This window comes from Tripterygium wilfordii, chromosome 13 (genome assembly GCF_013401445.1).
Source record: "Tripterygium wilfordii isolate XIE 37 chromosome 13, ASM1340144v1, whole genome shotgun sequence".
Taxonomy (NCBI): domain Eukaryota; kingdom Viridiplantae; phylum Streptophyta; class Magnoliopsida; order Celastrales; family Celastraceae; genus Tripterygium; species Tripterygium wilfordii.
In genome coordinates, this window is record NC_052244.1 from 11,167,504 (window position 1) to 11,189,259 (window position 21,756).

A 21,756-nucleotide genomic window follows, 5' to 3' on the forward strand; every position below is an offset into this window, starting at 1 on the left:
ATTTGCATGCATTAAAAAATGTTAGGAGGAAAGGATGCCACAACAAATATTAAGATCCCCAACTACCATTATAAGAAATAATCAGGGGTATAATCGTCATTAAGAACAAGTACCTAAAAACTTTAAAAATCCGCTTTTTAAATTTGGTTGGTACGCAAAAGCACAAATCATCGCTTCAGAAATTCAAATGCCTGAGAAATTAAAATAATAAATAAATATGATTTTTCATTTCTGTTTTTCATTTTCTCTGCTTTTTGGGTGAAGCGGAGAGCGAAGAGAAGCAAAAAACTGGCGGACGTCGGATATCCACACGCCTTAAATTGTTTATTCTGTTTTTATTTTCTCTCATTTTCTCGGAAATCAAACATCCACTGCGAGACCGGAGTACTCCGACCAGAGGTTACACGTAATTTGGTTTGTAAAGTGCTTCATTTGTAGAATAACATTGTCGTTGTTCTTCTTCGTTGTTGTCAAGTTTACTAGGGTTTTGAGATCGATCGAAGCCTTGAAGAAGGAAGTGAAGATCCGAAGTGATTTGCTGAAGGTAACTTGCGGTTAAATTATCGAATCTTTTGCTTGCTTTGCTGTTTTTGAGAGATTAGTATCAGATCCTGCAACTGGATCGGTTGAAGTTTATTATAGTTTGTGGTTTTGATCTTCATTATTTGTTCTTACATTTTTGACTGAGTAAACGGAGGGAGCTGTTTCTGCAAATGCTTGGTCGAATCACGAAGTCTGATTTCTTGACCTGGTTTACTACTTCTTCTTGTTCTTTTTTTTTTTAGAGTTATCAAATTTTTTTCCTACCGTAGTTCTTCTAGGACCCAAAAAGATGCTAGTATTTGTTGCTACATCTTTTCAGCCAGCTATGAAGAATGGGTTATGGAACGATTTGAGTGTTGAAGATTGGATTATATTTTGAGGAAAAATGCATGATCAGTAGGAAATCAATAATTTGGAGGGACCATTCATGAGTTTTGGGCTCTAGGAACGTGATACCTATATGTTACTTCATACTTGTATGCAATTAGAAATGGATATATCTCTGTGTGTGTGTATAAACCACCTTTTTGACATGAACTTGTTAATGGTGACTGAGGATTGTAGAGCACTAGGGTCTGTATCTCCAATTATCCAATTATGGTCCCCACCATTACGCTAGTCAGATAAGTGGAATCTTCTTTTAAAGCTTGAATAAGGCTTTTCAATTGAAAACTGAAAAGTTAAAATTTTTGATCTCATATTTATCTAATGGCATCTGCCATAACTTGGTCCTCAGGATTGGAGAAAATGATGCAGAGTTCCCAGGTCTCACCTTCTCTTCAGTCTATCAAATCACTTCCAGTTGATTTTAAGTGCGTAGATTCCCAAATCCCTAATCAGCTTAAAAAGTATGATGATGCAAGAGTGCAAAGTAGTGATGCAATTGGTTCAAATATTCCTGAAGATGGGGATAGAGGTGGAAAGGATGTTGAGGGAGTTGAGGATTCTGTAGGAAATGTGCTACACATTACTGATGATTCACCATATGGTGGCAACGCTGCATCAATTGAATATAGGGCCTCTATCAGTGATGAAGACATTGATTCTCTGGCTTCTCCTTTGCCTTCAGTCTCAGCATTCCCTCGTGAACAGTGGTGGGGTAACACAACCTCCTATGCTGCAAAAAAGGTATTTATTAGTGTGTAGACTTTACCTGCCCCTTCCAAACTTGATGTTTCTGAAGGACTGATGGATTTTTTCATTGATATCATTATGGTTCATTCTATTATTATTATTGTTATTGTTCTATATAAGCGTCAAATGAAAAATGAGTTTGAGAAAACATGAATTTATGGCTGTTGGTGAACATGGCTATGAATTTTGAATTGTGTAAAGCCAAGCCTTCCGTGTTCAATGGTAAAACTTACACATTGTCTATTATATAGTGGTACTAAGTGGCTTATGATTTTGTGATCTTGATAGTTGATATGAAGAGAATAATTGTTTTTCTTTTGTTCTCTAGGAATTGCAGTATCTCAATGTTTACTGTTGTGATATGCAATTCATGGTTATCTTACATCTAGGCAATGTTTTGTAGAGATTTAACCCTTTAAATATCAAGCTTGTTGTTTAAACTTTAAAGTTCCCAAGTGTGTTACTTGTTTCATATCGAAATGTGAGCCTTAGTTCTATTTTCTCTCCTCTTTTGTTATCAATTTATCATGTAGACCAGTGCCAAACTATGAAATATATCATCAGGAATGAGTCTTTCTATTGACCTGTATTTAGTGTATATCGATCTTGAATTCCTCACAAATATGTGATGTCTCACCAAAGAACTTGATGTGTCGGCAAATCACTAGTAAATTTTCCTTGGCAGTCTTTGATGCATATTTAATTTTTTTTTTGTCATTATGGGCAACAACTGTTAGTGGCTAAGAGATGATAATGTTGCAATGTTATCTGAATTGCCATAAATTTTAGAGTGTATTCTGATTGGAGTTGATGATTCAGGCTTTTGTTTTTAACATTAAATTTGTTGATCTTTGTTATGTACTTGTTAAATTTTAATGTTTCAGAAGCCGCAATCTTGGTTTCAACTTCCAAATGGGAATTGGGAGTTAGTGAAGATATTGTCAGCTTCTGGGAATGAGTTTGTTATTTCACTGCCTGAGGGAAAAGTAAGTCGTCTTCATGGGTGATCCCAAACTAAGATTTTGTGTCACTTTAAGCCATTTGACTTAACTCTATCTTTTTATTTATCTGTAGGTTCTGAAGGTTAAATCTGAACATTTGGTACCATCAAACCCTGATATCCTTGATGGTGTGGATGATCTCATGCAACTCAGTTACTTGAATGAACCATCAGTGTTGTATAATCTTCAATATAGATACAACCAAAATATGATATATGTAAGTATGATTGCATAGCATTTTTTGTATGGATCTGCTATTCAATTTGTTAACTTTTCCCTAAAAAAATTGGTTGTATTTTTGTGTGCAATATAGACAAAAGCAGGTCCAGTGTTGGTCGCTATCAATCCCTTTAAGGAAGTTCCTTTATATGGTAATGATTGCATTGAAGCTTACAAGAATAAATCCATTGAGAGCCCACATGTGTATGCCATTACTGACACGGCCATCAGGGAAATGATACGAGGTCTGGTATTTTTTGCCCTTCACTTGTATGAATTGATTGTCTGTGCTAAATTTCTGTGGCAAATTTCATTTTTCATGAGTGATTCTTATGCTGTTTATTTTGCTATTTCCAGATGAAGTGAATCAATCAATTATTATAAGGTAAGGGAAATAAATCAACCCTATCTTTTGAAACCTTTTGTATTATCTTCTAGTACTAACATATAGATGGAACAGTGAATCATTGTGGATATTTGCCTTCCCTATGTTTTTATTTTATATATTTCTTTCATGTACTCGCCTAATTTTGTTTCTTGAGGTTGTGATTTATTTTGGATTTTCCATGGATGAAACTTTGCCGATATAATTTATGCTTGAACAAGTTTAGAAATGGTTGTTTTCAGAGATATATTGTATATTTGTATGTGTATATATATGTATTAAATTATATACATATTAGCCCTGCAGATGGAAGGCTATGACCTTCCCTGCTGTAGTCAATTTTGGCTAATGTCCCTGATGGTTATATGTCAAAATTAAATCTGAGTAGTACTTAATAAGTATTCTTGAAACAAAATATGTAATTATAATACATATCTGGAATCTGATAGTCAATTCATACTACCATAAATTTTTAGAATCAGTATCTATTCAATATATCGTGTTTGGTTCTTTAAACAACATCTGTATCATGCGTATCTAGATTGTGACAACTTTTATTTATTATTCCAGTGGTGAAAGTGGAGCTGGAAAAACGGAAACGGCGAAGATAGCAATGCAATATTTGGCTGCTCTTGGTGGTGGTAATGGAATTGAATATGAGATATTGAAAACCAATCCGATATTGGAAGCTTTTGGCAATGCAAAAACATTAAGAAATGACAACTCGAGTCGTTTTGTAAGCTCCATGCTCTTTACATGAGAATCAAGCAGTTAGTTGTTAACTCTGTTTGTATTGTGGGTTGAGAATAGGCCTTGCCGAGAATAACTGTTGACAATCTGCATGATATTTCAGGGAAAGTTGATCGAGATTCACTTTAGTGAAACTGGAAAAATATCTGGCGCTAAGATTCAAACTTGTATGTTCTTTGAATAATTTGTCCCTTCATCTATTTATCCTGACTTTGGACAGAAAACTGACCTAACTTTTGTTGTCTCCTGTTGAATTGTGCCCAGTTCTACTAGAAAAGGTAATATTTTGGTTTTTATTCTGCGATACAATGTTTCATTTTCTTTTGTATGATTTTTTTGTTCTAACCTATTATATGAACAGTCTAGAGTGGTTCAATGTGCGGAGGGTGAAAGGTCATATCACATATTTTATCAGCTTTGTGCTGGGGCTCCACCTGCTCTCAGAGGTATTTTTCACCTTTGATAGTTTTTGTTGATATCCTCTCATAATTTTGGTGATTGTTTTAGGAAATGACTATTATTTTGAAGAGAGTTTCCTCCCCTATTGAGGATATATCTGTATGACTATTTCAACCATCAATTTATTAGAGCCGGAAAGATGCTGTCGACGACCAACAATTTGCAATGAGCTATGTGGCTGATGCTAACGGTTGTCAAAGTTTGTACAGTAGACTGATACTAATTAATTCTAACCCTTTCTCGCACTAACCTTCAAAAGTAAGTTTTTGACAAGCTAAATGATAGAAACAATTTAGATGTATTTATGGCTAATGTACTTTTAGACAATACATATGGCTTATGATGATTATTGGATATAGATCTACATCATCATTTTTTGGTTAATCTTCTTTCAAATCTGTGCTATTATGCTTTAGGAAATGGACTTCAGAATGATGACCGATAGAGTTCACAATTTAGTAAGACCAAATGAAATGTAAATGTCTTCTACTACATCTTTCAAGGTTTGTGAGAGTTTATATCTCTTTTTTATGGTACAAAAGTAGGACGAGAACGATGTGTCAGATGGGCAAATTGGGTATTAAATTTCAAAAAGATCATGAGGTTTGTAATGAAGGAACAAATTTATTGGGGAGCATTTAATAGAAATGCTGGTATTCCTATAATATCCTGTTCAGGAGTGTCATTACTCTTACAATCTGCCACAGTTTTTTTTTGAAGAACATGAAAGTAGTGGGGAAAATACTACTGAAATCCATTGCAGTTATATGCTCCTTGTAGTAAAGTTGTCGGTCCCATTAACTCTAATGACTTCATGTACTTTATATGTGATGACTGATTTGCACTTTATGGTTATAAATGAGTGGTTTCTGTTTAAACGTTAGTATTGCGATGTAACACCATCGATTTTTCTGAAGTTGTTTAATTGAAAGAGGACAACAGTACGCTATTGTTGTTTTAAGTTGGCTTATACTGGCTTTTATCCCTTACATTTATTCTATATGCCTTGTCCATAACTTGCGTAAACAGCTAACTATTTTATGAGTCAATTGCATTCTCTACTCCATTTAATTATCGTGCTTACACGTTGGTACGGTTAATGTGGAAGGATGAAATCAGTATTCAGTTATTCACTAATTGTTGAAATATCAGTGAGTATGGCACTATGGCATTGATAGGAGTGATGGTGAGCCGTAATCCTGACGATTATAATGTGATCTCTAGTTAAACCTTGGAAGTAGCTTGTACAATTGAAGAGAGTGAGGGTTTATTGCGTACTATTCTTTCTGGACTTTGTGCTGAAATGTTCTGCACATAGTTAGTATTTACATTTAGTCTGTCAAAGCGGCGAAAATTAATATTGGTGCATTGTACTTTGATAACCACCATCTAGAGTTATCATTGACCCCCAACATTTTCTTCCTTGTAAAAAAATGTGGATTTTGGATCTGAACTGACTTCCATCCATTGAATGGATGGAAGTTCCTAAAAGTAGCTTTTGGATATTTTGTTGGGGACTAGAATCTTCCAGCATGAATGCTTATTTTTAACTGTTTTTAATCCATGTGGATAAAGATGATGTTACTTGTTATGTAGCTGTATCTTGTGTTATTTTTCATGAGAGACCTTGCATTTTTCTATTCAAGACATTGTATGTGTCCTTTTTTTGTTTCCTTCTATATTTATTGATTTTTTCCCTGACATGCAGAGAAACTAAACTTGAAGACTGTAAATGATTATAAATATTTAAGCCAGAGCAATTGTCAGTCAATTATTGGGGTTGACGATGCAGAGCAGTTTCATATTGTTATGGTGCTTTCTCTTCTTCACACAGATTTTCCATATTCATCTTATGATTCCGTCTTGTAACTTTGTATGAGACATATGAAGGTGGATTTGATTAACATTAGCTTTGCTGTGGCTGTTACACCTTTTCAGGGTGCTTTGGACATTGTGCACATTAGCAAAGAAGACCAAGAGAGTGTATTTGCAATGCTTGCTGCTGTACTGTGGCTGGGAAATGTCTCATTTACTGTTGTCGATAACGAAAATCATGTTGAAGCTGTGTCAGATGAAAGTATGCATCTTTTGAGCCGATTTGAACTCCTATGCCATTGAACACCATCTCAAAAATACTATGCAATGTTTGCTGTTACTGTTTGGTTTTTATATTTATTTCGTATCATTCTTCTCATTCTGAAGATGTTAGGTAGTTTTAGATAGGAGAAAACAAATGTACAAGGAGTTTTCATTAATTAATCTGTAGTCATCCCTTCCATAGGATTTTACCTTTTTGATGAGAGTAATGGAAATGCAGTTAAGTTTTGGAGTCTGGAGATTTGATAGGATAATGAGGCTAAAATAAAGAAGCAGATATGGCCAAGCAACTCCAGGTCATAGAATATTGTATTGTTGTGTGGTTCTATGACAATAAATTTTCCGTTGAGCTGGCTAAAAGGTTGTGGACTACTAGAAGCTGTTTCTAAGTCAATATCTCATCTAGCTATTGTTTCTTTAATTTTCTTTCATTCCTTTCCTTTTGCTTTTGATGATCTATGCTGCAATTTACCCATTGATCTTATACATTATATTACAAAATAGTTATCTATAGCAATGGTGTTAATTCTTTTCTGGTTTGGTTTATTCCTTGAAGCATTTTCTAATCTCGCCAAACCTTGCTTTTCCACATTCAGGTCTGATCCATGTCGCTACATTGATTGGATGTAATGTTGAGGAGCTAAACCTAGCTTTATCAACTCGCACAATGAGAGTTGGCAATGATAATATAGTGCAGAAGCTAACCCAATCACAGGTAAGTAAATGTTATGGCTAAATCTGTGCTCTCTTTTATGTATGGCACGATAGCGATATGAGTTAGACACAATTTCCATGGAGATAATGATTGGATTATCATTGCCCTGTGCCTTTTTTAATTATCCATTTTAACTTTTTAACACATTTTTCTATGAGATTGATGTTTTTATGGTGGCTTTTAAACATTGCCTCACCCTCCTCCCCTTTTTAGAAAAAAAAAACCCTTAATATTTCTGTTGGGCCATGTGTTTCTCATGTGGCACTGGCACACCGTGGCCCCTAAAATGCCTTTTTTAAAAGTTTTTTTTCTTCTAGATCATGCTGGATGTTTTGTGTAGAAAATTCCTTGTTTATTTTGCATGTCGAAATTTTGGGTTTCCCTTTTTGAATGGATGTAAGTTTTGCTCCTAGATTTGCTAAAAATTGGTTTTGTTCCTTGAAGTGTTTCTGAAGGAAAAATTTTCTTGAAATCATTCTGGCTACTCTTTCAAGGTTCACGCGTGGTTCATATTAAGGCTCTTCATCTTTCTGAAGACAACAGGACTCAACTTTGAATTGTTTATTCTTAGATGTGCGATTCTTCTTCCTAGGATAGTGGGTTCTGCAAAATTATGTGTTTGAATGGGTATGATGTTGGAAAAAAGCTGAGCATACCTATTTTTTTTCCCTCTATATCATATTTGCATTCATCCATTCATATTTACCTTCATACATGCATATCTTTGTACATTTTAATAACTTAGTTCCATTCTTTAGGTATGAAAGTGAACCAAATATCATGCGTTACCCTTTTCATAACGTTCATAATGTTGTTCTGTGTCAAAGTTTTTAATTGTTTCTTTTAAAATATTCCAGAGCCTCTAAATTTAGCCAGACTTACACCGGGAGTGAAATATATTTTAGAATGGATTTTCAGAGTTACATCTTTTTTTTTCTTGAATTTTCAAAGTTACATCTATGTGCTAGTTTATTACATATAAATATATAATGCTAAAGGTGCATTCACTTAGTTTAACTATTTGCAGTTAGGCGATTTTGTAACTTCCAGTCCTGTGTGTCTAGATATTCTGAAGTTCTACTTCTATCTTTAATTGTTCTCTGTGTGTCTAGATGTACGCAACCTTCCCCTGCATAATATGCGGAGAGACTGTTTCCGGGGCTTGAACATGTGACCTCTAAGTTGCACCATTGAGCCACATATGAAAAAAAGACTGTTTCTTTTATTTTGTGTGCCACATTTTTTTTTTCTCAAAGTATGTCAGTAACAAAATAAATTGTTTCTATTATTTTGTAGGCTATTGACACAAGAGATGCCCTGGCAAAATCAATATATGCTTGTTTGTTTGACTGGCTGGTCGAGCAAATTAACAAATCACTTGCGGTTGGTAAACGACGAACTGGCAGATCCATCAGCATCCTTGATATTTATGGTTTCGAATCATTTGATGTATGTATAATTTCTTCTTCTACAGTGATCTCCTCTCCCCCTTCTATAATTGTTGTCAGCTATTTGCTTCAAAGTTTTTTAAGATGAATGACTTGTTTCTGCAGAGGAATAGCTTTGAGCAGTTCTGCATAAATTATGCGAATGAGCGATTGCAACAGCACTTCAATCGTCATTTATTCAAGTTAGAGCAAGAGGTAATTACTTTTTAACTTTAATGATGATTTGCATAGGGCATGTGATCATTGTGGATTATCCTAGCTTCTGCAAATTTAATCTTGAATGATTTTGTTCAATATTTTGCTTCGGCCCATAATGTGTTACGTTATTCAAGAAAATGAGAACCCATTGCTTATTGGACTTGAAGGTCACTTTCTTGTTACCACTCTAATATTGATCGTGAAACAGGTTTTAGAAATACTTTGGAGTCATCAGTAATCATATAAAATAGTGCGATTTTAACTTTCAATTATATAGCCCTGAATTCCAAGGATGAGATCTCCAACGTTTGAATTGAAAATCATGTAAGAACCAAATGAAACAAGATCTTGATTTGGGAGTATAGGGAGATGTTAGGTATTATATCATGCTCCATGAATGATGGTAATTAGACTTGTTTGAAAAACTATTTACGATATAAAGAAAGTAAGAAAGCATATCAACCAATTTTACTTTAACCAAATAATTAGATAACCAATTTTCAGGTTTAATGTACATTTGTTGATACTTACCATATTTATTGTCTTTCTTAGGAGTATATCCAAGATGGAATTGACTGGACAAAAGTTGACTTTGAAGACAACCAAGATTGCCTTAATCTTTTTGAAAAGGTAAGAATCCCATTGCTGAATGAGCTTCAATGCATGAACCCTCCCTTCACATGAGGTATTCAAAATAATTTGATACTAAATTAGCCTCCCTTGTGTCTGAGGGAAATTTTTTTTGAAGTGATCTTTCTGGTCATGCATTATATGGAGATGTGAAAGTCATTTATTTTCGTTTGCATGCCTAATTACAATATGATCACTCCTCCAGACTGGAACTTACGACTAATTATTTTTGTTTGCATAATGTTTAATTGCATGCCTAATTACAATATGATCACTCCTCCAGGCCAAAACTTACGACGACAATAATTTTTTTAAGTCTAATCATTTATTGATGCATGAATAGGGACCAAAAGAAATGGCTTAGTTATGAAGTTGAGCTTTCTGACATTGATAGAAGTGGAGAATTGTTTGTTTCGTGCGTGCATGAGTGTGAGCATTGAATGCATGTGTTTGCTAGATCTTAGCTGATTCGGAATGTTGTTTTTCTGGTAAACTCGATGGACATATGGCATGCGTTGACAGAATATGTATATCTTGTGAGAGGTTTATCTTGGAGTTGATTACTTTGTTTGACCATGCTGGAGGCCAATTTTTTCGTTGTCCGCTGATTGGGGATTCTTGTTACCTCAAATAATTTATTCATCATTAACTGCTGTTCTGGCAGTATGTGCTTGCTCAAACTGTACTCATACAAGACCTTCTGTGATCTTTATTTATCTATATATACTACTTGTCATCAAATTACTTAGCAATTTGCATGGTCATTTTTTGAAACAGATAGTGTGTGAAAGCTCGTTTCTTAAGTGCTTTTGTGTCTTCTTTATGCAATTTAAATTTCAAGATTGCACTTCTTTGAGCTCATATTGTCTTTGCTATCAGAAACCGTTGGGGCTATTATCTTTATTGGATGAGGAGTCTACTTTTCCAAATGGAACAGATTTAACATTTGCCAACAAGCTTAAACAGCATCTGAGTTCTAACTCTTGTTTCCTTGGAGAACGAGGCAAGGCCTTTTCAGTCTCTCATTATGCAGGGGAGGTACATATCTTTCTGTTTTGCATAATGGTCTCTTCTTTTGTGGCAGGGATGGTGTTGGATGTTCTAGGGTTTTAATTCTCTTGTCAAGTGTTTCAGCTTCTATTCTATTTTCCAATTTATACTTTGATGTGGTTTGGGCTTCAAATCTGAGTTTTTGGTTCAGATCCCCCTCGAGTTGATATATGGTGCATATCGTGGGAGATTTTGCTAGATCATTTTATTTTTACTTTTTAGAATGTGAAGTATTTGAATTTTAAGGATGATAAATTCCTGACTGCTTAAAATATTCGCTTGGTGTTGCGCTAGGTTACATATGAAACCACTGGTTTTTTGGAGAAGAATAGGGACTTGTTGCACTTAGATTCCATTCAACTCCTATCCTCTTGTTCATGCCAGCTTCCCAAGATATTTGCATCCACTATGCTTTCTCAATCTGAGAAGCCTGTGGTTGGTCCTTTATATAAAGCAGGTGGAGCAGACTCCCAAAAGTTGAGTGTTGCAATGAAATTCAAGGTAGGCTTCTTTCCCAATTGTTTTGGTCTTGAACTGGAGTCAAACTTAACTTTCATAGTTATAATGGAGAAAGAATAAAAGGTAAACAACACCCATGCACAAAAGCCTCCCGCAGGGGGCGGGGTCTGGGACATTCAAGATGTATGTAGACCTTATCTCCATATAATATGTCAGAAATTGTTTCGAGGAATAGAACCTGTGACCTCTAGGTTGCAACCTGCAACTCCATCGCAGGGCACATATTCACTTGTATAATGGGGAAAGAATAATTTGAAAAAATAAGTTACCGCAGTTAATTCACCTTGTAGTTCTATTTGTATATTAAGTTATTAACCTGACTTGACGGTAATCAGGGTCAACTGTTTCAATTGATGAAACGCCTAGAGAGCACTACACCTCATTTCATACGTTGTATAAAGCCCAACAAACTCCAATCTCCTGGACTTTACGAGCAAGGACTCGTCTTGCAGCAGTTACGATGTTGTGGAGTCCTTGAGGTTGTTCGGATATCAAGGTCTGGCTTTCCTACTAGAATGTCTCACCAGAAGTTTGCCAGAAGGTAGAAAAAGAACTTCCTTCTCTGGGATTTTAGAGTTTGCATTTGGTTTTTCCCTATTTATTTAATCAAACTACTGCAAATTTGTGCAGGTATGGTTTCCTTCTGCTGGCAGATGTTGCATCTCGAGATCCTCTTAGTGTTTCAGTTGCAATTCTTCACCAGTTCAATATCTTGCCTGACATGTACCAAGTTGGCTACACGAAATTATTTTTCAGAACGGGACAGGTGAATTGGATGTTCATTCTGATTTACAACTCTATACAGTATCGTCTATATACATAAAGCGGAAGAAATATAAAGAAGAGTCTAAAAATTAGTTTAGCTTTCTGGTCCTCTTTTCCGGTTAACCGAAAAGAAGGTCAGATATGTAGCTTTAGCTACTTATCCCTTTCACCCTTTTTGCTCGTTTCAAATGTGTAAGCCTGATGAATTTATATAATTGGAAAACTGCAAAATTTATTGGTATTTATTTGGAGGTCCTCTTGGACTTGGAGATGGTTATGAATCAATTGGTTGATTTCAAATTTCACAAGCCATAAAATCAGGCTGGACCTGAACTCTTAATGGATAGCTGACGAGCTGCTTGTCAGCAGAACTATTTGTTTGTGCCCCTGCTTACAAGCTTAGTGCTGTCCCAGTTATATTGTTGTAGCTTTACTCCTTTATAGAATGACGTGGCCTTCTGCTGAGAAGATACTACTTAATCAAGCATTGACCCTCCCTTTCTCTGGAAAAAGAAAACAAAATTATGATAACTACTTCAGGCCGACTAACCTATTGAGGCGGAAATGAGTGTGTTCATTTCAATTTTCTTTCTGTGTTGTTTACTATCGATTAGCCTAGTACTGGAACATATTCTTCAAGTAGGATCCTCCTATCTGCAATGTCTTTTCTTTATTGTCTGAGGAACCATGCATCTTTTTTGACTGTGTATTGTAATGTCCCAATAAGTGTTTCTTCATCAATAAATAGATGAAACAGATGAAAATATTGAATAAATAGAATTGTTGTTATCTTGAGATTCTATATTGAAGCATGGTGTATAGTGAAATTTTCATACGTCCATTTGTGAGCAATGAGCAATTAGATGAATGAACACAAATTTTAATAAAGCTGTTACCATATTAAAATTCTATCTTTAATCGTGGAGCCTTGGTTGGTTTTGGAGATGGACGTTGAAAGATTATGTATTTGAATTCTTGATAATTTGATTTACTAATTTCTGTACAGATTGGAGTGCTGGAGGATACAAGGAATTGTACTCTCCATGGTATTTTACGTGTTCAAAGCTGCTACAGAGGATATCAAGCTCGTTGTTATGTCAATGAGCTTAGAAAAGGCATTGCCTCCCTGCAATCATGTAATGTATCTTCAACATTTCTCATTTTGACCCTTTTTTTTTTCTCTCTTTCCATTTTATTTTGTTGCGTGAACAGTCCTTATGCCTGTAAGAGCAAAAGTCCGACCATTCTTCTCTGAGCTTGTAAGAGTGATTTTCGTTATCTTGTCACAGTCATTCGAGGAGAAAAGATCAGACAGGAGTATGCAGTTTTGCTTCAAAGACATAGAGCTGCTGTTGTTATCCAAAAGCAGATTAAAGGTTCTATCTTGAGGACACAATACAATAACATTTACAATGCATCAATTGTAATACAATCAGGTAAATGATTTAGAAGTGTTTTCTTCACTTATTTTTTTGATAAGCAAGTGTGTTCTTCACTTATGAGTTATGATCCCTGTTATGGAAAGTGAGATTTTTTCTTCCATTTGCATGCACTTGTCATACTTGTCCGCTAAATTTGTGACTGGGATTCAGCTCTAATTCAATAAAGAAACTTCTCCTTTCCTTGATAAATTGGACGTATTGGAGTGTATGATATATAGAATTTAGAAAAGTCATGTGAGTTTTCTTTTTTCCATTGCCTATGAAAATCAAATAGAAAGGGATGGAAAAATGGTGGGAAAAAACATTAAATAAATAAATGTTCTGGAGTTGGGGCTTCCAGTTAAATAAAAAAACTATGATCTTGAAAAACTGTACTGGTTAGGTTATTACTGCTATAGCTAGTCTAATACTTTTAATGAATATTGTTCATAATGTTTTGTCCTATTATTTGCAGTTATCCGTGGATGGTTGGTCAGAAGATGCTCAGGTGAAATTGGACTGCTGAAATCAGGGAGTGCTAAGGTACTTTCATACTTGTTATGTTTGGTATAGCAGGTTATGTGCAAGGCTGTAAGCTAAATATTTCAAACTCTTGTTCAAGGTTAATTCCTTTCTAATGGCGTTTGCCAGTCAATCCTCCATTGTTTCAAATACTGGCTTTGCAGTGTAAAGAAAAACTGTTTTTTTTTCTTCTCCAATATGCTTCCAGATTATGCTAGTCTTTCTGAAGTTATCTTGAATTAAAACAGTATCCTGGCTGTTCTATAGAAAGATAAAAGTGAATGCTGTGCCACAAAACTAATCTATTGCAAACTCCTGTGCAGGGGAATGAGTCAGACGAAGTTCTGGTGAAGTCATCAGTTATTGCTGAACTGCAGCGTCGGGTTCTTAAAGCTGAGGCTGCTCTGAGACGGAAAGAAGAGGAGAATGACATTCTCCACCAACGTCTACAGCAATATGAGGCACGCTGGTCTGAGTACGAATTGAAAATGAAATCCATGGAAGAAGTTTGGCAGAAACAAATGAGGTCCCTGCAGTCCAGTCTTTCCATTGCAAAGAAGAGCTTAGCCATTGATGACTCAGAGCGGAATTCTGATGCATCAGTTAACATGAGTGATGAAAAAGACAGCTGGGACACAGGAAGCAATGACAAGGGTCGAGAGAGCAATGGAGTCAGACCAATGAGCACAAGTTTAAGTGTCATAAGCCGGATGGCTGGAGAGTTTGAGCAAAGGAGTCAAGTATTTGGTGACGATGCGAAATTTTTAGTGGAGGTCAAATCGGGACAGATTGAAGCAAGTTTGAACCCAGACCGGGAGCTAAGAAGGTTGAAGCAAATGTTTGAAGCTTGGAAAAAAGATTACGGGGCAAGGCTTCGAGAAACTAAGGTAATTCTGAACAAGCTTGGGAATGAAGAAACTGCCGTAGATCGAATGAAGAAGAAGTGGTGGGGAAGGAGGAATAGCTCAAGGATAAATTAGTTTACTCTATAATTCTGAATTCTGATACAGTTGTTACACGGTTCTCGTGTATGCTCCGATTTGTATAGTCAAAATTATTGCGTAGAGAAATTGTGCCAAGAAAGTTTTGATGTCACACGCAGAGTGGCTCTATTGTAGAAGATAAAAATATGTTCATTTTTTTTGTTGTTTATTTTTGAGTAATTATCACAGTAAGGCTTGTGCTTTCTTACCATATAATTTCTTGGTCAAGGATATTTGGAACTTTATTGTTAAATTAATTTAGTTATTACTTATTAGTGATTTCTTGTTAGGTAAGGGGAAGATGAAAAGAAGATATATCTGTGAAGGTGATTTTCTTCCAGTTTTGATGGATCTTTATTTGCAACATGATGGAGGCTTAAATTGTTTAAACCATAAATGGGAAAGGGGTGTCCTGCATGAGCTGCAAATATAGCTGGATCGCTGGCACAATTAGCTGATACTTATTCCTCAGATATCGTCATTGCTTCTTCTCCGGGAAAAGAAGTTCATGATCCATAAGCCTTCGACCTCCATGTGGTGCTCCATGAGGCTTTCGCCCCATTGCGGAAAATTCTTCAATTGAGATGGATGCACACGATTTTATATAGATTATGTGGAGTCTATGATTTCATATGGATCATGTGCGTCCATCTCATCATTTGAGATAGCTGGGATAAGTAACGTCGAGATTCACAGTGGTTTCCTAAATTTAATTCCCTCGCACACTATTCGACATCATGAATCACATTGGCTCTAGACCATTTATCATAAATTTTGGTGGCCATCAAGTTTTTTTATTGTAGAACCTCAAATTCCCATCTTGGGTCCCTCAACATCAAAACTAGTAGGACTAGGATCCTAAAAATCTGGAATATTGTTGCACCGGTTGTTCCATTTGGTACAAACCACATGCCCTCAAATTGCCAGACTCCATATGAATAGCCAGGACCCTATTAAAATAAAATTCAATTAAGTGATCATTGGCCCATGAATCGTCTGGTCTCGCCTGCATTTTGAATGGGCCTAGGCCCATGAGCGAGCTTCATTAGGCAACAAGAAAGTATGCCTGAACTAAGTTACGGGCTAAGCATTAAACTTGAACACGGCCCGGCCTAATCTTGCCCGACGGACTTGGACGTTCGCTCGAGGCATTTAAATGGTTAAACAATATGAAATGCAGCCAACAGTATGCAGCAGGAAAGTCTGCAATGGCATCTCGGTCTCAGCTTCTTTTATCTTTCTTTTTTTTTAACTGGGAAGCTACTTTGTTACATCTGGACCAGTTTTAAACCCGCGTCTGACTTTAGACTGGGTCGAAGCCCTCCAAAAATGGGATGCAAAGTCTACGAAATCAGTGAATTCTTAAAAATGTCCTAACTAATTTTGAGCTCCCGACCTCATGCACCTTTATTTTTAAATCAGAGAAGTAACCAACCTGACTATGACCCACTTGTTGAGCTTCTTTTATCTTGTTTGTCATATTCCCTTTGGTGCTATTCTCTAAGCATATAAATCATTTTGAACTCTCTGTGTCTTTTGTCTCTTTAGGGTTTTGTGTGGTCAAATTGCCCATACCTTCCTCACTCACATTTTGATTGACAGAATCAAACTCTCAATACCAAAATGGCAAGGCATGTAGTAATTGACAAATTGGGATCACGACACAACATCAAGTTAATGGCCATCACTCCATGAGCATCTCTAGACTTGCAACAACACATCTCTTTGAAAATATATCATCTCTTTGTTTTTTGGTTGAGTATATTCATGCAGCATATTCCATAACCCACAAAACTACCTTTGCTCCTTTGCCAATTATGTATGACCAAGTTTTTTTTTAAGAAAATAATAAATTTCATTAACTTCACTTCATTCACAATTAAGTAGGAGAAAGAAAAAGAAGGGAATATTTAGAAAAAAACATATTTATATTGTTGGGGCGAAATTGTGGTCACGTGCTAGTTTTGAGTTTATCTTGTCGTTATATTAGGTGGGAAAGACTTGATAGTACGAGTTTAGATCTATAATCATTAGGTTGGTGGGAAAGACGTGATCGTGTGAATTTAGGCTCATAACAAGCTTGTATCATGTTACTCTCCGTCATCAAATAAAAAAGATCTCAAATGGGATCCCAGTGATCTTGGTAACCAATCATATTCGTTGATTGCTGCACATTAAGTTTTGTACGTCCACTACATTTACATCAATCAATGGTCAATATTAGTTATTGGGATGATTGATATCTCATTTAATAGATCCCTACCACTTTTGAATAAAAAGTTCAAATTCAAAAATAAGTTTTAAAATAATAAAAAATAGGGAATAATAATATTTAATAATGTATATAAATAAAATTGATATTGGGAAAGCCACACACAAACTCTGCGTAATTTCCGTCACGTAAATAGCCCATCAACACCAACCTCTCCTCCAACAAATAAAAACCTGTCTCTCCTTCTCTCTGACATCATCCATCTCCTATAAACCAGGACTCTCCCTCTCTATCTTCTCTCCTCTCCTCTTCTCTTTGTCGGCAAGACTTCGAAGACTCGCCATTCGCCTTCACATTTCTTCGTCTCCAACTTCCTTCCCTCCCTTTCTCAGCTTTATCAGGTGCGCGTATGCTCTTCCATTCTGTTTCTGTAATTCTTTTCATATTCGTTTTTGCGTTTATTGAAGAATCTCTTTCGAATCGATTTGAATGTCTGATTTCGAGGAGATAAGTTTATGGATTTCCAGCTTCATTTGACTTACTACCGATGATCTGCATTTCGAAATTAGCCTCTTAACCTGATCAAACCGCCGTTTCTTATCATTGATTGTGTTTTTTCCCCGGTCAAGAGCTTCCCCGCCGTCGGCGTAGTAAAATTGTATTTCCTTTCTGTTCGTTCGGGTCACCGAAAATCAAATAGAACCAATTACATCTCTTACATTTTTGTTTCTGTCAATTTCAATGTGCCCCCAAAGAAAAAAGTCTTTCGCGGTCCTCTGTTTTCATTCCCTCGGACAACATTGCCTAGGGCTCCCGAGGATTGTTATAATAGCGGAAATTTCCTATTCTGCCCATTTCTTTTACTCTTTATTGCCTTGATCGCCTGCTAGAAGCTCTTGATGGTTTCATCTCCCCTATACTTCTTTTTTTTTTAAAAAATTATATTTTATAATCATCTCCCCTTCTATCTTCCTCTTTTGTATACGCTGCTTAGGATTAAACTAGTACTTTCTTTTGTGAGCAATTACACAAATCAGTACTTGATATTGTTTTTTAATGAAAAATCATATAGATTGTGTTTTTTCTTCAGGGACTTGTTATTTGTTAAAGGAGGCTTTTGACCATCTGAAAACAGAAGTTTATTGGTCGGCGCCCAGCGCACAATCGGGCTGTCAACATCATTGACAGCCCGATTTTCTTGGATTAAATCCAACACCAGGAATCAGGTAAGAATATCAAATATGCCACCGAACGAGCGGTTATTCCAAAACTTTATGTTATTTCGCGATTTTCTTGGGCGTCTTGGATTGCAGATTTGTTTTCTAATTCAGAAGTCAGAAATTTACGCGTAATCTATATGTTGGCCACAATGATGTGTTAAAATTTGGCTGCTTTTAATTTTGGACGGATGATCCTTATTTTGATAGTTCGCTTTCTGGGTTTTGCCAGTTTTTGACTTGGGACTTCTGAGACGAGTCTATACAAGCATATCTTGATATTGGCATGAGAGATTTTGTTCTGTATGTACAATATGGGTTCCTTGTCTGGAATCCTTCAACGACAATTCACTGCTGCTGCTCTTGTTGCTACGGTGTCTGTTTCTACTGACTTTTCCAATAAATGGCCATTTATTAGATCATCAGACACTTGTTCCACCTCAGAACAAATTGATTCATCTGTATCTTTAGCACAAGAGTTAAAGTCTTCATGGGTTTCACATATATCCGTTTCCAAGCTTGTAAATTTGTCATACATAACGCAGATACAAATCCCTGTACCTAATGTTCACATGCCTGTCCCTAACCTTGGCACCAAGTTTGTTCCTGGTACATGTGGTTCTTTCGCTTCTCCTGTACTTCTTTATTCGTATCAGTCTGCCAAGTTGCCCCAAGCAGCAAAGCCAACGGTATCTACGAAAGCCATCTCTAGCTCACCACCTGATGTTTTGTATAGATGGCATTTGCCAGAGCCATATGCAATTGATGTTTCTGGGACTTCCAACTGTTCGTCTGTGAAATCCAAGACTGTGGTAGTATTGTTAGGATGGTTGGGAGCAAAACAAAAACATTTAAAAAGATATGCAGAGTGGTATACTTCAATGGGTTTTCATGCTATTACCTTTACTTTCCCAATGAGTGAGCTCGTAAGTTATCAAGTTGGCGGCAAAGCTGAACAGAATGTAGAAATGCTTGTTGACCATCTTGCTGGTTGGTTGGAAGAACATGGAAAGAACTTGGTTTTTCACACTTTTAGCAACACTGGATGGTTAACGTGAGCCTCCCTGCAACTCCCCCCTTTCTTTTTTTCTCTCTCTCTCTCAAGCACTCTACACACACACACTCGTTTTCCTTTTCGTATTATTTTCCTTTTGTAGGAAAATTTTACTTTTCATGTTTGATTGAATGTATCCTGATGCAGATATGGAGTCATCCTGGAGAAGTTTCAGAAGCAGGATCATTCTTTAACGGCCAAGATCAGGGGTTGCATTGTGGATTCTGCACCTGTTGCCCGACCTGACCCTCAGGTATATATTGTTGTTGCGATTGTTAAAACTTTATGAATTTTGGGGGTGAAAATAAAAGTTTAGCCTTTTGTACTGCTTGTTCTCTTTTCCACACAAATATCCTTTTGTTACCATCATTGGCAGATGAATTTCTTTTGAGATAATACTTGTCTATATGGTATGATTGTGTTTATGAACGTTGGTAAGTATATTATGCAGTAGGCTGGCTGATAAGTTGACCTTGTTGGTGGTGTTTAGCACTTGCACGTGCCAAGCATTGTTTATACTCGTACATACTGCTATGTTTTGTTTAATTGTGTGTGTGCTCTTAATATGTAGTGCTGCATTTCTGATTTGCAATATTGTGCCCTCTTATGCATTGTGCAGTTGTAAATTTTATATGAGCATATAAGTATTGCTACATTATGTTTGGCACTTGCATGGGTATGTAAGATTTTCCTTTGCATAAGAACTTCAACGGGGTAAGTTATATGTTACTAACCAAATCCAGGTGGTTCTAAATCTTAGAGGATGGTAAATGGTTATAGAGTAAAGAAATAAAGAAATCAAATAATGTTATTGTTGTTCTCCCTTTACTTGTATTGCTGCAGTTAGATATTTATTTGAAAATTCAAAGTTGTTCCATTTGAATAGGTCTGGGCCTCAGGTTTCTCAGCAGCCTTCCTGAAGAAGAATAGTGTTGCAACCAAAGGATTTAGAAACTCGATGACATCAGATACAGAGGAAGTAGTTGGTGGTCACAAACCTGCAGTAACTGAATCCGCTTTGCTGTTGGTTTTGGAGAAGTTCTTTGAGGTTGTTTTAAATCTTCCTAAAGTGAACAGGTACTGCGCCCCCCTTAACAACTCACCATTTTGTTCTATGTAATTTAGTGCATGGTAATGCTATTGGAATTTGTTCTAATATCTTTGTTTGTTTTAAGTTGTCAAATACGTAATCCAGTTTGTTCTTGGGTTGCACCCACTTGGTGCCGTTGATATAGCTTTTCAATTCAAAAAAAGGAAGAAGAAAGATATTCTCTCTCACAGGGCACTTTTACTGCTTATGAAGTTTTATGCAATTCCTTTGGTTGTATTCAGCTGCATGATGATCTTTTCTTGAGCAATGTAAACTGCCAATGTCCGTCATACTTGTTATAATACTTACGGTGGTTACTGCCAGTATCTCCGTTTGTGGGAGCTTACATAAAAATCTTGTTACAGGAGGCTTACTGATGTGGTGGCCTTGTTGTCCTCGGGGCAGCCGAAATGTCCACAGTTGTATATATATAGCTCTGCAGACAGAGTAATCCCGGCTGAATCGGTGGAGTCGTTCATCGATGAACAGCGAAAGGCGGGGCGTGAGGTCCGGGCATGCAACTTTGTGTCCACACGTCATGTTGATCATTTCAGAAATGACCCAAATCTCTATACTGCTCAGCTCAACCAATTTTTAGAAGACTGTGTGCTTGCTGAAAGCATTGTTAAGCTAAACAGATGAGGGACTGACCAGATTCTTTGTTATCAGCTTTTGTTCATACAAAGTATAGACATTGATTCATTGACATAGATAAAGGTTGTTGAATACAACAAAAGAAATAACAGATCTTCTCCATTCTTTATTATATCAAAAGCATAAATCAAGATTTCTGTTTCTCCTCTCTAGTAGTCATTTGTCAACTTTGAAGATAATTTTTTTTTTCTTTTGCTTTTGTATTATTAAAATTAAAGTAAAGGTGATAAACCTCTAAAAATGATTATGTAGCTTGTTAGCACTTTTTTAATGAGCTTTTGTAAATTGTAAGCACTTATTTTATTGCAACTTTTATGAACATAGTAGCTGTTGTAATATGAGTTAGAACTATGGTTCGGACAGTGCACCTATAGCTTTGGAGTGTTTCTTTCTGAAAATTAATTGGGTGGTAATATAGTTGGTGGATATTTCTATGGTGTGAATTTTTTTAGAGTCGGATCATACTAACTCTGGAGATCTTTAGTTTAATTTTCATTGAAAACAATATCTTTTTGACCACACAATATATTATAACTCAACTTATCATGTCGTCAATAAAAAATTATATGCACTGCGGCCTTGAATTTAGGCCCAACCAAAAGACTAATTTATGAAGTGTCCTCATCGGTTAGTGGTTACCAACAAAAAGTGTTTGTATGCGTTGGTGTTGCCGGTAGAAGTTAGTTGCAC

The 21,756-nt window shown here is 36.1% G+C and overlaps 2 protein-coding genes across 3 annotated transcripts; both read left to right on the forward strand.

Moving 5' to 3' along the window:
• Positions 1–178: 178 nt before the first annotated feature.
• Positions 179–15,118, forward strand: LOC120012688 (myosin-1). 2 transcript variants are annotated; one of them, XM_038864122.1, is made up of 24 exons: positions 179–544; positions 1,280–1,671; positions 2,562–2,663; positions 2,752–2,895; positions 2,992–3,142; positions 3,255–3,282; positions 3,853–4,018; positions 4,136–4,199; positions 4,297–4,310; positions 4,394–4,478; positions 6,200–6,303; positions 6,430–6,568; positions 7,185–7,303; positions 8,600–8,752; positions 8,857–8,946; positions 9,502–9,579; positions 10,459–10,617; positions 10,924–11,130; positions 11,484–11,689; positions 11,779–11,914; positions 12,920–13,049; positions 13,203–13,349; positions 13,810–13,877; positions 14,180–15,118. In XM_038864122.1, exons 2-24 carry the CDS (start codon positions 1,291–1,293, stop codon positions 14,834–14,836), a joined length of 3,528 nt encoding a protein of 1,175 aa, XP_038720050.1. In that variant the 5' UTR covers positions 179–544; positions 1,280–1,290; the 3' UTR covers positions 14,837–15,118. The 2 variants fall into 2 exon arrangements, with proteins under 2 accessions (XP_038720050.1, XP_038720051.1); XM_038864123.1 differs by lacking the exon at positions 179–544 and having other exon boundaries at positions 1,528–1,670; positions 2,560–2,663.
• A 2,171-nt stretch (positions 15,119–17,289) lies between these two features.
• On the forward strand, positions 17,290–21,258 carry LOC120012689 (transmembrane protein 53-like). Its single transcript, XM_038864125.1, has 6 exons — positions 17,290–17,452; positions 18,142–18,277; positions 18,501–19,322; positions 19,470–19,575; positions 20,209–20,399; positions 20,778–21,258. Exons 3-6 carry the CDS (start codon positions 18,574–18,576, stop codon positions 21,052–21,054), a joined length of 1,323 nt encoding a protein of 440 aa, XP_038720053.1. The 5' UTR covers positions 17,290–17,452; positions 18,142–18,277; positions 18,501–18,573; the 3' UTR covers positions 21,055–21,258.
• The last annotated feature ends 498 nt before the right edge of the window (positions 21,259–21,756 follow it).